Source organism: Dermatophagoides pteronyssinus, unplaced genomic scaffold (assembly GCF_027571235.1).
Source record: "Dermatophagoides pteronyssinus isolate colony J.1.1.1.1 unplaced genomic scaffold, Derpt_VIB-CSIC_2022.12 sq0005, whole genome shotgun sequence".
Lineage (NCBI taxonomy): Eukaryota > Metazoa > Arthropoda > Arachnida > Sarcoptiformes > Pyroglyphidae > Dermatophagoides > Dermatophagoides pteronyssinus.
In genome coordinates this window covers 1,980,689-1,993,695 of record NW_027461529.1, presented here as the reverse complement: position 1 = coordinate 1,993,695, position 13,007 = coordinate 1,980,689, and the positions used below count along the sequence as shown (strand labels likewise).

General features: G+C 24.7%; 3 protein-coding genes across 5 annotated transcripts; all 3 read right to left on the bottom strand.

The window, feature by feature from the left end:
* Nucleotides 1-416: 416 nt before the first annotated feature.
* LOC113789771 (uncharacterized) lies at nt 417-1,483 on the bottom strand. Its single transcript, XM_027339350.2, has 2 exons — nt 1,114-1,483; nt 417-1,049 (listed from the first exon to the last, which is right to left on the bottom strand). The coding sequence occupies exons 1-2, from the start codon at nt 1,414-1,416 to the stop codon at nt 459-461; spliced, it is 894 nt and encodes a 297-aa protein (XP_027195151.2). The 5' UTR covers nt 1,417-1,483; the 3' UTR covers nt 417-458.
* A 359-nt stretch (nt 1,484-1,842) lies between these two features.
* On the bottom strand, nt 1,843-4,186 carry LOC113789770 (uncharacterized). Of its 2 annotated transcripts, none has more exons than XM_075820044.1 (3): nt 3,652-4,186; nt 3,314-3,589; nt 1,843-2,235 (listed from the first exon to the last, which is right to left on the bottom strand). In XM_075820044.1, exons 1-3 carry the CDS (start codon nt 3,914-3,916, stop codon nt 1,949-1,951), a joined length of 828 nt encoding a protein of 275 aa, XP_075676159.1. In that variant the 5' UTR covers nt 3,917-4,186; the 3' UTR covers nt 1,843-1,948. The 2 variants fall into 2 exon arrangements, with proteins under 2 accessions (XP_075676159.1, XP_027195150.2); XM_027339349.2 differs by lacking the exon at nt 1,843-2,235 and adding an exon at nt 2,291-3,149.
* A 2,913-nt stretch (nt 4,187-7,099) lies between these two features.
* LOC113789855 (four and a half LIM domains protein 2-like) lies at nt 7,100-13,007 on the bottom strand. Of its 2 annotated transcripts, XM_027339447.2 has the most exons (8): nt 12,797-13,007; nt 12,416-12,697; nt 12,119-12,343; nt 8,644-8,895; nt 8,369-8,543; nt 7,966-8,135; nt 7,668-7,854; nt 7,100-7,594 (listed from the first exon to the last, which is right to left on the bottom strand). In XM_027339447.2, the coding sequence occupies exons 1-8, from the start codon at nt 12,908-12,910 to the stop codon at nt 7,299-7,301; spliced, it is 1,701 nt and encodes a 566-aa protein (XP_027195248.2). In that variant the 5' UTR covers nt 12,911-13,007; the 3' UTR covers nt 7,100-7,298. The 2 variants fall into 2 exon arrangements, with proteins under 2 accessions (XP_027195248.2, XP_075676157.1); XM_075820042.1 differs by lacking the exons at nt 12,119-12,343; nt 12,416-12,697; nt 12,797-13,007 and adding an exon at nt 9,489-9,911.

Here is a 13,007-nt window from a genome sequence, read left to right as displayed (position 1 = left end):
CAAAGAAAAAAAAAATCATTTAAAAATTAATGATTGTTTCATTGTCAAGGTCGTCGTTGTAGTTGCCGTCGTTTTCAAAAAAACTTTATAAAGAAAAACTTTACAGTAACAAATTCCTATAAGGAGAAAAAGTTTTTTTTTCTTTGTCCTTATCATTCTTACACAATTAATCATTTTAATCGATTGATTGACGTAAGAATATTCTTGAACATTGCTTGTTTCATTCATCAATCATATGTCAAAAAAATGGTAAATTATTGATTGTTTGCTTTTTTTTCTGCATTTGCTCTATACAAGATCAACTAGAACAATCAAAAAAAAAATCGATTCATTAAGTATTCTTTAAAGAATTTTATTTCATTTCAATCAAAAGAGTTACAAACAGAAAACAAACAGAAAACAAAAAATCTAATAATTCATTGCAAAAAGTCATTACTAATATGGAATTTATTGAATAATTAATGAATCAAAAATTGTTCAATAGAAGCCAAATAAAATGTCATTATATTTAATATGATAAAATCTTGTCTTTTTTGCCATAAATTATTTGTTTGTTGATGATTATAAATGTTTGGTATAAATGTTATCAATTTACCGGTCATTAATGATGTTAATTGTACATCAATTTGACATAATTGTTTTAAAACATATTGTAATGATGATATACCACCAGTATTTAATATCTGTATTAATTTATTATTCCAACATATTGGAAATCTTTGCTGTATTCGTAGAATAATCATTTGATATAATAAACGTTGATCATAATTTAAATGTTGTTCAATAAAATCATATAGTTTACATGCTTCCATACGTATAATTGTATCATCTGTATAACGACATTTTTGTTTTGGACAATAAATTCGATCAAAAAATGTAATAATTAAATTACGAAAATTTATTTGTAACCAATTTAATAGATTTTGTTTTCCATTATAAATATTTTGATATGCACAGATCAATTCCAGATCTGTGTTCAGCAACATTGATGATTGATAATTATAACATTCAAATGATGTTTGATTGTTTTCGTACGAGTATTGTATAAACTAATTTTAAATCAAATTTAAAATTGAATTAGATTTTAATGAAACCAAAAACCAGAAAACATACCTGAGATGTTAAACGACTGAATTGTTGTTCCAACTTTATAATATTTGGTACTTTACCTGTATGATCATTTACCTGATGATTGAAAAAATTTTCAATTAAATTGATAATTTTTTCACTAAAATTACTGTTAATATTCATTTGTTGAAAATTTTTTTCAATAAAATTTTTATATAAATTTTCTTGATTTGAAATTGAATAAATCATTTCATCATTGTTATTATTAATCGATAATGAAATTGTTGAATTTACCACGAAATTGATGGTAAAAAGCCATAATATTACGGACAGCATCATCATCATCATCAACAAAGATCAATATGTCAAATCAAATTTAATTATTGATCACCAAACAAAATTAAGTAGACAAAAATTAAATAATTAAATCAAAATTGAAACACGGATATAATAATGACAATAAAAGAATCCACTTGAACCCAAATCATTGATGATGATTGGAAATGTCATAATTGATTAACTAATTGATTAAAGGTTTTATCATTATTACAAAGTTTCTTATTTAAGTATACAACAACAAAATCTATATATCCGGGATCAATCAAATGATGTTTGTTTGTTTCTTTTATTCAAATAAATATTGATATACAATATTCTCTTTTATTTTTGCAAATAATGTTAATCAAATTTGTAATTTTTTGGTTTTAATTAATCAAAATTACACAAAAATTAATCAAAGAAGAAGAAGAAAAAAAAGGATAATAACAAATTATATATGAATAGAATTAATGTTGTGTTTCCATTGTTTTTGTAATTTGTTGATTACAATTTAATTACAAATCAATTAGTTAATTGAATATGTAATTACAATTGAATTCGATTAACGTCCAGGTCCACCTAAAAATTCACTACCTTTAGTATAATATTGAAATTTCATCGGCAATGATTGTATCATTGATTTAATTTTCTTATTCTTATTATTATTATTATTATAACCATGATGATCGATTGATGATTTACGTATTGATTTTGGTATAATAAATTCATTAGCCAAACCAATATTATCATCAACATTATTATTGTTGATAAACATCATTGTTTTATCTACATCGATTAAATCATTTCCACTATTACGTCGTTGATGTCGTTGTTGTTGTTGTTGTTTGCCTAATCTCATTCAAAAAAACAAAAAAAAGCATCAATATCAAGAAAACCAGTGGGAAAAATTTTTTAAATTTTTATTCTTTGCTTGCTTTTGTTTGTTTTTTTTTTTTGAAACTTAATGAATTCAATTTTGAGTTTGAAAATTATAATAATAATTATTATTTTTTTGGAAAATCAAACGAGAATAAACTTTTTTTTTAGATTTTAAATTTTTCAAATGTGAATTTTCAAAAGTGTGTTTGTTTGTGGGTTTGTGTGTGTGTGTGTGTGTTCAATAAAATAATCAATCAGTGTTTCAATGATTTTAAATTATTGCTTTTTTTTTGTTTGTTTCAGACACCCGTACGAATTAATTTGAAATGGAAAAAAAAGAATGATGGGTAAAGGGTTAAATAGGGGAGAGAGAAAAAAACCAACACTAATCAATTTGATGATTGATTGATTGATTGATTGATTTAAAACGCACACAAAAAAATTGTTGATTGATTTTCATTTAGTTCAATTTTTTTAGCTCAAATAAATTATGGTTGAACGAGGGTTAATAGTAGTAGTAGTAGGGGAAGTGGCAAAAGAAATGAGAATTTCGTTTTTTTTTAATTTTGTGGTTTCAAAATTGATTTGTCCATTCGAAGATTGAATTCGATTTGATTGATTCGATTGATTGATTGATCAACGTCCAAGAAATTCGGATCCCATTTTTTTCTGTACCATTAAATATGGTGATGTTAATATCGATAATTGTGATGATGGTAATAATAATTGTTGCTGCGGCTGTTGTTGTTGTTGTTGTTGTTGATGAAGAGATAATCGACGAATACCACCATCCGAAAAATAATTACCAAATAATGGTGTTCGTATATTGTTGGCAGCAATTGTTGAACGTTTTTTACCCAAAAATTCTGATCCCATTCTTTTTCCTGAAAAAAAATTTTGTTTGATTTTTAGAGATTTTTAGTAATTTAGTAATTTAGATTTAGTAATTTTTATTTTCAATTAACACTATAGTAGGTTTAGTTAGTTTTTTTTTTTGGTTTAATTTAGATAAAACAGTTTCTGGCAAAAGAAAATCAAAATCACTTACCAAGATAATCGCTACTTTGTAAACGTGATGCAAGATAATTTTGCAATACATATGGTGACATAAAACGAATTGTATCGATTGATGAACGATAATTACGAATTGTTTCATCAGTACCGGTTGCTAAATTTTGTGTTGGTGATGATGATGATGATGATGATGATGAAGAAGAAGTAGCAGCAGGTCTTATACTATAAAGTAAATCTTCTTGGCTTAGATTATTATTATTATTATTATTATTTTTATCCGTTAATAATGATGATGATTGTGATGATCGATCTGTATTGATTGATTGATTAGAAAATTATTCAAGAATTAATCTTAATTATCATAAAACTTACCAAAAACATCGGCTTGATTGTTGTTGTTGTTGTTGTTACTCGAAGAAGATGTTAATAATGATGATGATTGACCATTATCATTATTATTGCTCCAAATACGTGCATTAGTTACATCGAATAAATTACCGGATATAAGACAAATAAATAAAACTAAATAAACAAAACGAATACGATTTATGGTCATCATAATTCTTGATGATTGTGATATTGATGATGCGGATAATGATGATGCGGATAATGATGTTGAAAATGTTGAAAATTCCATAACTTTTTGTTGTTGTTGTTTTTTTTGTTGTTTTTCAAAAAAAATATAGACACTTTTTTTCCGGTTTATGTTTATGTCTTCAAATATGATGTGAGACAGAATTTTGTTGAAAATTTTCAAAAGATCAAATTTATGAAACAAAAAATTACTACTTCTATGTTCACTTGATAAAATTTTTCATCATTTTTCTCTTTTTTTATAATTTTTTAAAAAAAATTTGCTGACAAAAACAGATCTATTTTCTGGTTGATAATGATAATTGTTTTTTTTTTGGTTCAAATGAAACAAAATCCGGTAGCTTTTATAGCCAGGATGATGTTGATGATGATCTGATACACCTATTTACACACACACATACAGAATCATAATGAGGATGCTTACGCGAATGTTTGCGCATCATTTTTATTTTCTTCTATTGTATTGCGATGCGTTGCGTTGCGATGAATACCTTTCATTCATAGAAATTATGGGCGTTTTTTCAAGATAAAATAAAGGCAAAACCAACATTTTCAACATGAAGAATTTTGAAAATGTTTCCATTTTGTATTGTGTCTGTGTCCATAAACATCACAGTGTAACATTTAGAAACAAAAAAAGATGTCGTTGTGATTAAATTAGAAATCATTATTTGTAATCTTTCAAAACATGATCCAAGAAAATGGAAATTTTCTTCTTTTTTAATTTTAAAATTAAATTTTCTTCATTTAAAAAACAAGAATTGGATGATGGATTTGATGAAGATTCTATTACGAAGAATGAAATTTCCTTTCCACCATCATCATCATTTATAATTTGATGATTTTTTCATTCATTCATTTTTTTTCGTATGAGAACAAAACAAGTGCAAATTGTCTATTCGTTGAAGTTTTGTTGATTAGTTCAGTCCGGATATTTAGCTATTGTTGCTGTTGTTACAATTTTTTTCTCTTGAAATAGATTCTCAATCAATGTTTTCCAACGATTTTTCGTGCTTAAATAGTCAGGTGAAATTGTCGAAATGCTAATAGATTTTTTTAAAAAAAAACAAAGTTTTTCTGTATTTTTTTTTCTAAAATTAATTAATTATCCAATTCATTGATGATGATCGATCGATCGATCATAATCAATCTATCTATTTGGTGTGATCAATTCTAATCATGTCCGAATGACAGAATGATAGTTTTTAAAAGATTTTTGTTATTTTCAATTTTTTTTCCACAAAATGGATTTACAGAATTCTAATTTCTAATAATAAAACTTTCAACAAAAAAAAACTTCAAAATGAACAGCAAAAAAAAATTTATTTTTACAAAAATGAAAACTTTTAAACAAAACAAAGCGATCCAAATTTTGAATTGTTTTCCGCGGAGACAAAAGGAAAAACTTTGACAAACAACAATGATTCAATGGAAAAAACAATCATTTTTAAGGTTTACACAAATCAAATGATTTTACAAAATAAAGCTCCCACACACACACACACAATAATGACAAATGACAAAAACTAACTAACGAAAAATTATTTACCATATAAATTATGTTTCAAAAAATCGATTGTGTTGAAATATTAAAAAAAAAAAAAAAATGTTTTCATCTTTCGAAATTCTGTCTGTGTTTGTCTGTCCGTTTTTTCAAAATTTCATAAATCGATATTATTCATAATTAAAGTTTGTCATATTTTTTTTTGTTTGTTTGTTGTTGAAAAATCTGAAAAAAAAATTTCCTGATTATTTTTTGACAACAACAAAAAAAATGAAATGAAATGAATGAATGAATGAATCCATACAAATTTTTTTTCCAGTTTTTCAATGAAAATTCAATTCTCTATTCGTTATTTGTTTCCATCGTCATCGTTGTTGTTTTGTTTTCATTATTATTTTTTTTTATAAATATATTTTTGATGCGGAAAAAAAAGTTAACATGAATTTTCCATCAATGACATTCATGTCTTGTATTTAGTTTATGTTGATGTTTTTTTTTAAAATAAAGATTACGTCTTTTATGAACAAAATTAAAATGAATGATATAAATAATTATAACATCCGATTAATTTTTTGTTTGTTGTTGTTTGTTTGTTTGAAATTATTATAATTTTCAGATTTGAAAATGAAGATCGATGATAATCAGAATTTTTTTTTGTTGTTGAAAAAAAATTCCAATTGTGTAAATGTTTTTTTCTTGTTATTTTTTTTTCTCTATTACAAAATGATGTTTCATTCATTGCGTAAATGAAACAACAACAAAAAATTGATTCGTTTATCGATGATAATCGAATGTAAATTAATTCCAGTCGAGCAAGAGAGAGAGAGAGAGTAAGAGTTAAAGAAAATATTGACCAGGTCAAATGAAAAAAAAATTCAATTCAAACAAACAAATTGTTAAACTAAGAATGATATTCAAATTCAAAAGATTCGAATTTCAATTTCATTTGATTCGATCAAATATCAGTCCAGGCTGATTATTATTACTATTGTTTATATTGATGAAGTCATAAAAATGATGATAATAATAATCTGTAATTTGTACTAAAATGTGAAATTTTTTTTTCTTACCCAATTTTCTTATGTTTTGGTTAAATTGAATAAAATCCAATATCTTAATGAATGAAATTAATTTTCTGGGTTTTCTTTTTGGCGTAAATTTATGTTTGAAGAAGAAGAAGAAGAAGAAAAAAATTCTTGTGTTTATTTGACATTAAAATGAAAATGTAATAACCTAAGAATGAATTTTTTTGTAATGTCCAGAACCAATTTACAGATATTTTCTTAATTACATTAAGTTGTGAATTTTTGTTTTGTTTTATTTTGTTTAATATGGAAAACATTTTAATTTAAGACAAAACTTAAGGATTATAATTTTATTTTGTTTTTCATTTGGTTATTTTTTTTTTTTTTTTTTTTTTTGAAGGGGGAAATTTTTATCTCTCTGTGCAATAAAGTTTACTAGATTTTCGAAAAGATTTCCGACATCAAAACAATGATTAATGATTGTTGTTTTTGTGTGACAAAACAAAAAAAACTTGATTTCATTCTGAATTTATTCAAATTTTTTTTTTTGTTCTACAGAATTAACCCAATTCAGTCACAACAACAATAATAAAACAGCGAAAGAAAAAAACTAATAAAAAAAACTAGGAAAAATAACAGGGAAAAATTTTCCTGTTCTTTTTTGTTTTATTCCGGGAAAATTCCCAAGAAAACCAACTTTTATGTTTCAAATATTTTTTTTATTTATTATTTCAATTTTCAGAATTACATTTTTGATAGATTTGATTGGCAGCTTTAAACAAAAAAAAGCATAGGATGCAATTGGTAATTTGGTTAGTAGGCTTTTTTTTCAAATAATGATAATGATGAGATCTACAATTTAATAATTTTGATTTAAATGTTTGTTTGTTTGTTCGTTAAACACTATCATCAGATTGTTGATCTTGTTCTTGCTCTTGTTGGTGTTGATCTTGTTGTTGTTCTTCTTGTTGTTGTTGTTTTGATTGTTGATTCTGTGTAGATTGTTTTGTCCATTGTTTAGCAATAATAACCTGTGCACATGGTGTACAATAAATATTTTCTTCACCATTACCATCATTATCTAATGGTACAAAACCTTTACCACCTAATTCTGTTGAACAATCTTTACATTTAAAACATGATTGATGCCATTTATGATTACCATGTGTAATCATTTTTCTTCCAGTTGATCCTAAATTATAAATTTTTTTTTTTAAATTATCATTATTAATAATAATTCTTTATTTTTTATTTTTTTTAATTACCAATGATTGGCTGTTTACAGATGTCACATTTAGGTGCAAATAGATTTGCATTACATTGACGACAATATGGCCTATCATCATGTGATGTAAATGGAATGTTTGATAATTCTTTTTGACATTCAACACAACGAAAACAGGATGCATGCCATGGTTCATCACGATATTGTATACCATCATTAATAATAATCTTAAATGAAGAATTTAAAAAAATGTATCCAAAAAAAGAAAGATAGAATTTTTATATATTTCATTTTGCCATTATATATTATTATATTTCATATATAATTTAAACACATACCTCACAACATTTAATACATCTAGTTGCAAATACATTCTTATAACATTCAGAACAATAGATATTATTATTTTTTTGTAAAAATGTTTTCGTACCAATTGGTATTTGACATTTTTTACAACAAAAACAGCTATCATGATATAGTTTGTCACGAAAATCTAATTTTCTTTGTCCTTTTGATTTGTAGTTGTCGTTGTTATTGTTATTATTATATAAATGAGAAAAAAAATTAGTAATAGAATTTTATTATTATTATTAATTTGATTGATCATTGATAACATTATGTGAGAAAAAAAAAGTGTGTGGGTGTGTGAATATGGATAGATGGATGAATGGGGGTGGTGGTGGTTAGTAATATTTTTGAATAAATTATGTATAATATATTATAGTTGTTTAATTAACATACCTGGTTCAAATATTTCAGCACAATAACAACAACGTGGAGCAAATGTATTATCATAACAATTTGCACAAAATATTTGATCCGATCTTGAACCAAATGGTTTATCAAATAGATCAAATTTACATTGACTACAGACAAAACATTTTTCATGCCAATGACGATCATTGAATGAAAGATCCTTTATAAATTATATAAATTAATTAATTAATCAATACATTATCTATTGTTATTGATCAAAATACAAAACAGAACAAAAAATTCTGAATCAAATTACATACCTTTGTATTAACACCGATTGGTTTTTGACATTCTTCACAAACATTACTATGTCGTTGTTCATAACATTCGATACACATTGGTTTACCATTATTATTATTACAATTATTATTATCATCATTATCATTATTATCATTTGATTCAGTTAATGCATAACGTGCTGTTGTTAATGATCGTTGACAATAGATACAATTAAAATGTTCCATATGCCATTTTTGTTTTGAATCTTTTATATATTCATTGGACATTATAAGCTTTTAATAATTTGAGAATCAAAACATAAAACAAAAAATACAAAAAATTTTAATTTTAATCAAGATAAATGATAGTATCAGAAATCAAACCAAAACAAAAATTATCATCACATTAACCACAAACATACAAAACAAAATCTAAAAACAAAACAAAACAAGAAAACTCATATCCTACTACTCTCCTCAAATATCAATCATATTGTGGACAATCAACCAACAACAATATCCAATAACAACAATGTATGTTATATATGTTGTTAATATATTAGTAATATGTAAACAACATTGTATACAACATACAATGTAAGGTGTGATTAATATGGATGATGTTTCAAGGTAAAATCATTCATGGCGTCATGATGATGATCATCATTTTATTTTGATTATACAAAATACATTAAACAAACTAATAATATTGATAATCACTAAAATGAATTGACTGTCACTAAATTTTGAATGATTCAATTTGAATAGATTGTTATGTTAGCCGTTTTGATATTGCTATGGTAGCCTTGATTATACATATTTATTAAGTGATTTTTTTTTCAATTTTGCATTGATAAAAAAGCTTTTTTGTTTATTAAAAAAAATACCGTTTGATTACAATCACCATTCAAAATATGATTTGAAACATTTGTTTGTGAATTTTTTCTTATAAATGGATTAATCAATGTTTTTATCATTGTTATTCGAATAGAATTTCTTGGATAATGTAATCTTGATGATGATGATGATGATGAATTTGGATTTTCATTAGTTGGATTTTCATTCGATTTTTTTCCTGTATTGATCATTTTCTTTAAAAATGATTTTTTTGGTACAGTTGTTGTTGTTGTTGTTAAATCGTTGTTTTTCATTGTTGATTTATTTGTTTCATCAATTATTTCATCATTATCATTATATTTGGATTTAATTTTTTTCTTATTTTTATTCATTGTTTTTCGTAATGATGAAAATGATGAAAATTTCTTCTTTATTTTAGCATATTTTTCGGACATTATTTTTTTTTTTTTTGTAACAAAAACTTGAAAACTTAAAACCAAAATTCAAATAGAAAGAAGATGTTCACAATGCATAAACATCAATGAAAATGAATGAATGAAAAAAATATGAATTTTCTTTTTAGCCTATTTAAAACATTTAAAAGAAAAGAACCTTGTCATGACATAGAATGGATGATAATTATCAATTATGTTGTTGTTGTTGTTGTTGGATGATGATGATGAAACCATCAATAATAAATAAATCTTCAATGTCAACTTTGAAGCGAAAAAAATGAAGAAGAAGAACTGAATGAAAAGAAAAATTCCGTTAACTTTGTTTGAAACTAACTAAAAAACAATGACAGCTAAAATATTCAAATGATATTAATAGATCATGAATGATGTTAGGAATAGGAAAAGAAAACTATGGAAATCTTTATGTTTGTTGCCAAAACAAAAACAAACAAAAAAATTAGAAAAAATTCCTTTCGCAAGCAAACAAGTGTTTTTTCAAATGTTTTTTTTTTAAATTCGACATTGTAATTAAAATAAAAAAGAATAATTCTCATTAAAACAAACCAAAAACATCAAAACGAATCTTTTAAAATTCTTAGAAAAATGAAATTCTTCTTCAAGAATATTCTCTCTAATCATTATCATAGAATTTGATTGTTTTAAGATGAATTTGTTCATTTGTTTTTTCAAAATTTCAATTTGTTTTTTTTACGTCAATCAATTATGATGACGATAAATGAAAAAAAAAATAAAACAAAACAAAAAATCATTTGACAATTCTCTCTCTCTCCCTCTCTAGCAGATTCATATTCGGCATCGGATATTACATTATTATCATCATCATCATTAATTATGACTAGGCATATATAGAGAGAGAGAGAGAGAGTGCAAAAGACATCATCATCAATTGTTTTTCAACATTTTGTTTCAGTTTTACTTTGAAATTTTGATTGCTATGTTTGATTATTTGTTGTTCTCGTTGTTCTAGTTCTGGTTGTTGTTGTTGAATATACCCAGAAAAAAAACAATATAGAGATAAATGTCATTGGTAATTTTGAAATGATGAAACAAAACAAAACAAAACAAAACAAAATCCTATGAAAAACAAAACAAAAATGTTTCCTTCCTGACTAGCTGACTTGTTTGTTTGTTTGTTTGTTTGTCAGTTTTTTTTCTCTCATTTTTAATTGAAAACAAAAAAATGAAAAAACCGGTAAATAAATCAATTATTTTCATTATTGATTCAAAATTTTATCATTCATTTTTTTCGGAACACAAAAATGAAAAAAGATTCTGAGGAAAATTCTTCTTTTTCTTTTTCCTGTTGAAAAGATGAGATGCAATAAGAATTTTTATCTTTCATCATCATCAACATTCATTTATTTTCAACGATCCATTTGTTGAAAATAGAAACTGTCAAGAAACCGGATCATTTGTATTATACAAAAAAATGTTGATGATGATGATTAAACATAAACAAAGAGAAAATGAAGAAATCAACAACAACAACAACAACAACGACAAGTAAATTCCATTATTCTACATTTTATTATATGAGAAAAATGACAGGAATCTTTTTTTTTGTATTTTTGTTTTTTGTGTGTCTTGCTTATCTAAAGGGCAACAACAACAACAACAACAACAGAATAGTAGAATAAAGATTATAATTCAAATGTTTTCCAATTTACTTTTTCTTATTTTATTTTTTGTTGTTGTTGTTGATGGTTGATAATTCTTGATTATGAAGATGATGATGATGATTATTATAATAGACGCGCCATCACAAAATCCTTATAGTGAATGAATGAATGACGTACATAAATTTGTGCTTGTCAACAAACAAGTTTTGTTTTGTTTTGTAAATTTTTTTTTTGTAATTTGCAATGATGAAAAATGAATAAATTGAAAAATGGAAAACAAAATCAATACATTTCAATTTCAATTTTTTTTCTTCTTCAGATGATGAAGATGTGATGACAAACAAAACATAATAATCCATGTTTGTTTGTTTGTTTCCGACAAAAAAATTATAAATTTGTCGCATATGTCAAATTATTCATTTATTTACAAATATTTCAAAATTTCAAAATTCTAATCAACCGTAAAAGAAACGAAGAAAACAACCCAAAAACTTCTGAAATTATTTTTTTTTGTAAAAAAATTTCATTTCAAATCAAACGCCATCTATCGCTGGAAAAATGAAAGCAAAACAAAACAAAACTTACCTCATCACAAAATGAACATCTTGGTAATAATAATTCCATATAATGTCTTTCACAATATGGACGATTATTACGACAACAATAAATATTATATGCTAATTGTTGATCACAATAAAAACAACGAAAACAATTTGGATGAAATGTATTGATTTTTGATTCAAAAATACGTTGTTCACAATTAATTGCCAAACTATTTATTGGTATTATTTTACAACAATATGCACAGATCTTCAGTGTTAAGAAATTAGAAAATTAGAATTAATTTTTTTTACTTGTTAAAATTTCCTCAATCCTACTTACCTGATCAATAATGGTAACAGGTTTAACCTGACCAATATCCAATGAATATTGATCACGATCTAACATTATTAATTCTAGTAGACGAATTTTTTTCCTATCATTAATTGTTGCCATTAGATGTGGACAATTTTTTATTGTTGTATCACAAACAGGAAATTGTTGTTGAAATAATTTTTTCCAATATAAAACACCCGAATCCGATGTTGATGATGATGTTTGATTTGGTTGTTTAACTAAAAATGGTCGTTTATTTTCCGAAAACATTGCAAAATATTCATCAATCTAAACAACAAATGATAAAAAAACAAGTGAAAAGTTTTAAATCAGCCAGAAAAAACAAGAAACAAGAAAATCGTTGAAATCAAAACCATAAAAAAATACCATAATTTCATCTGTAACACCTGCTGGAATCCAATCATAACGTTGAATGATTTGTTGCTGTTGTTGTTGTTGTTGATAAACATCATCAAACAATATCGATGATGATGACATCATTTATGAAAATTTTTTATTAAAAATACTTTTTTTTGCAAAAACAAACACACAATCATTAATGATGATGATGATAATGATGACAAGCAAATGGAAAACA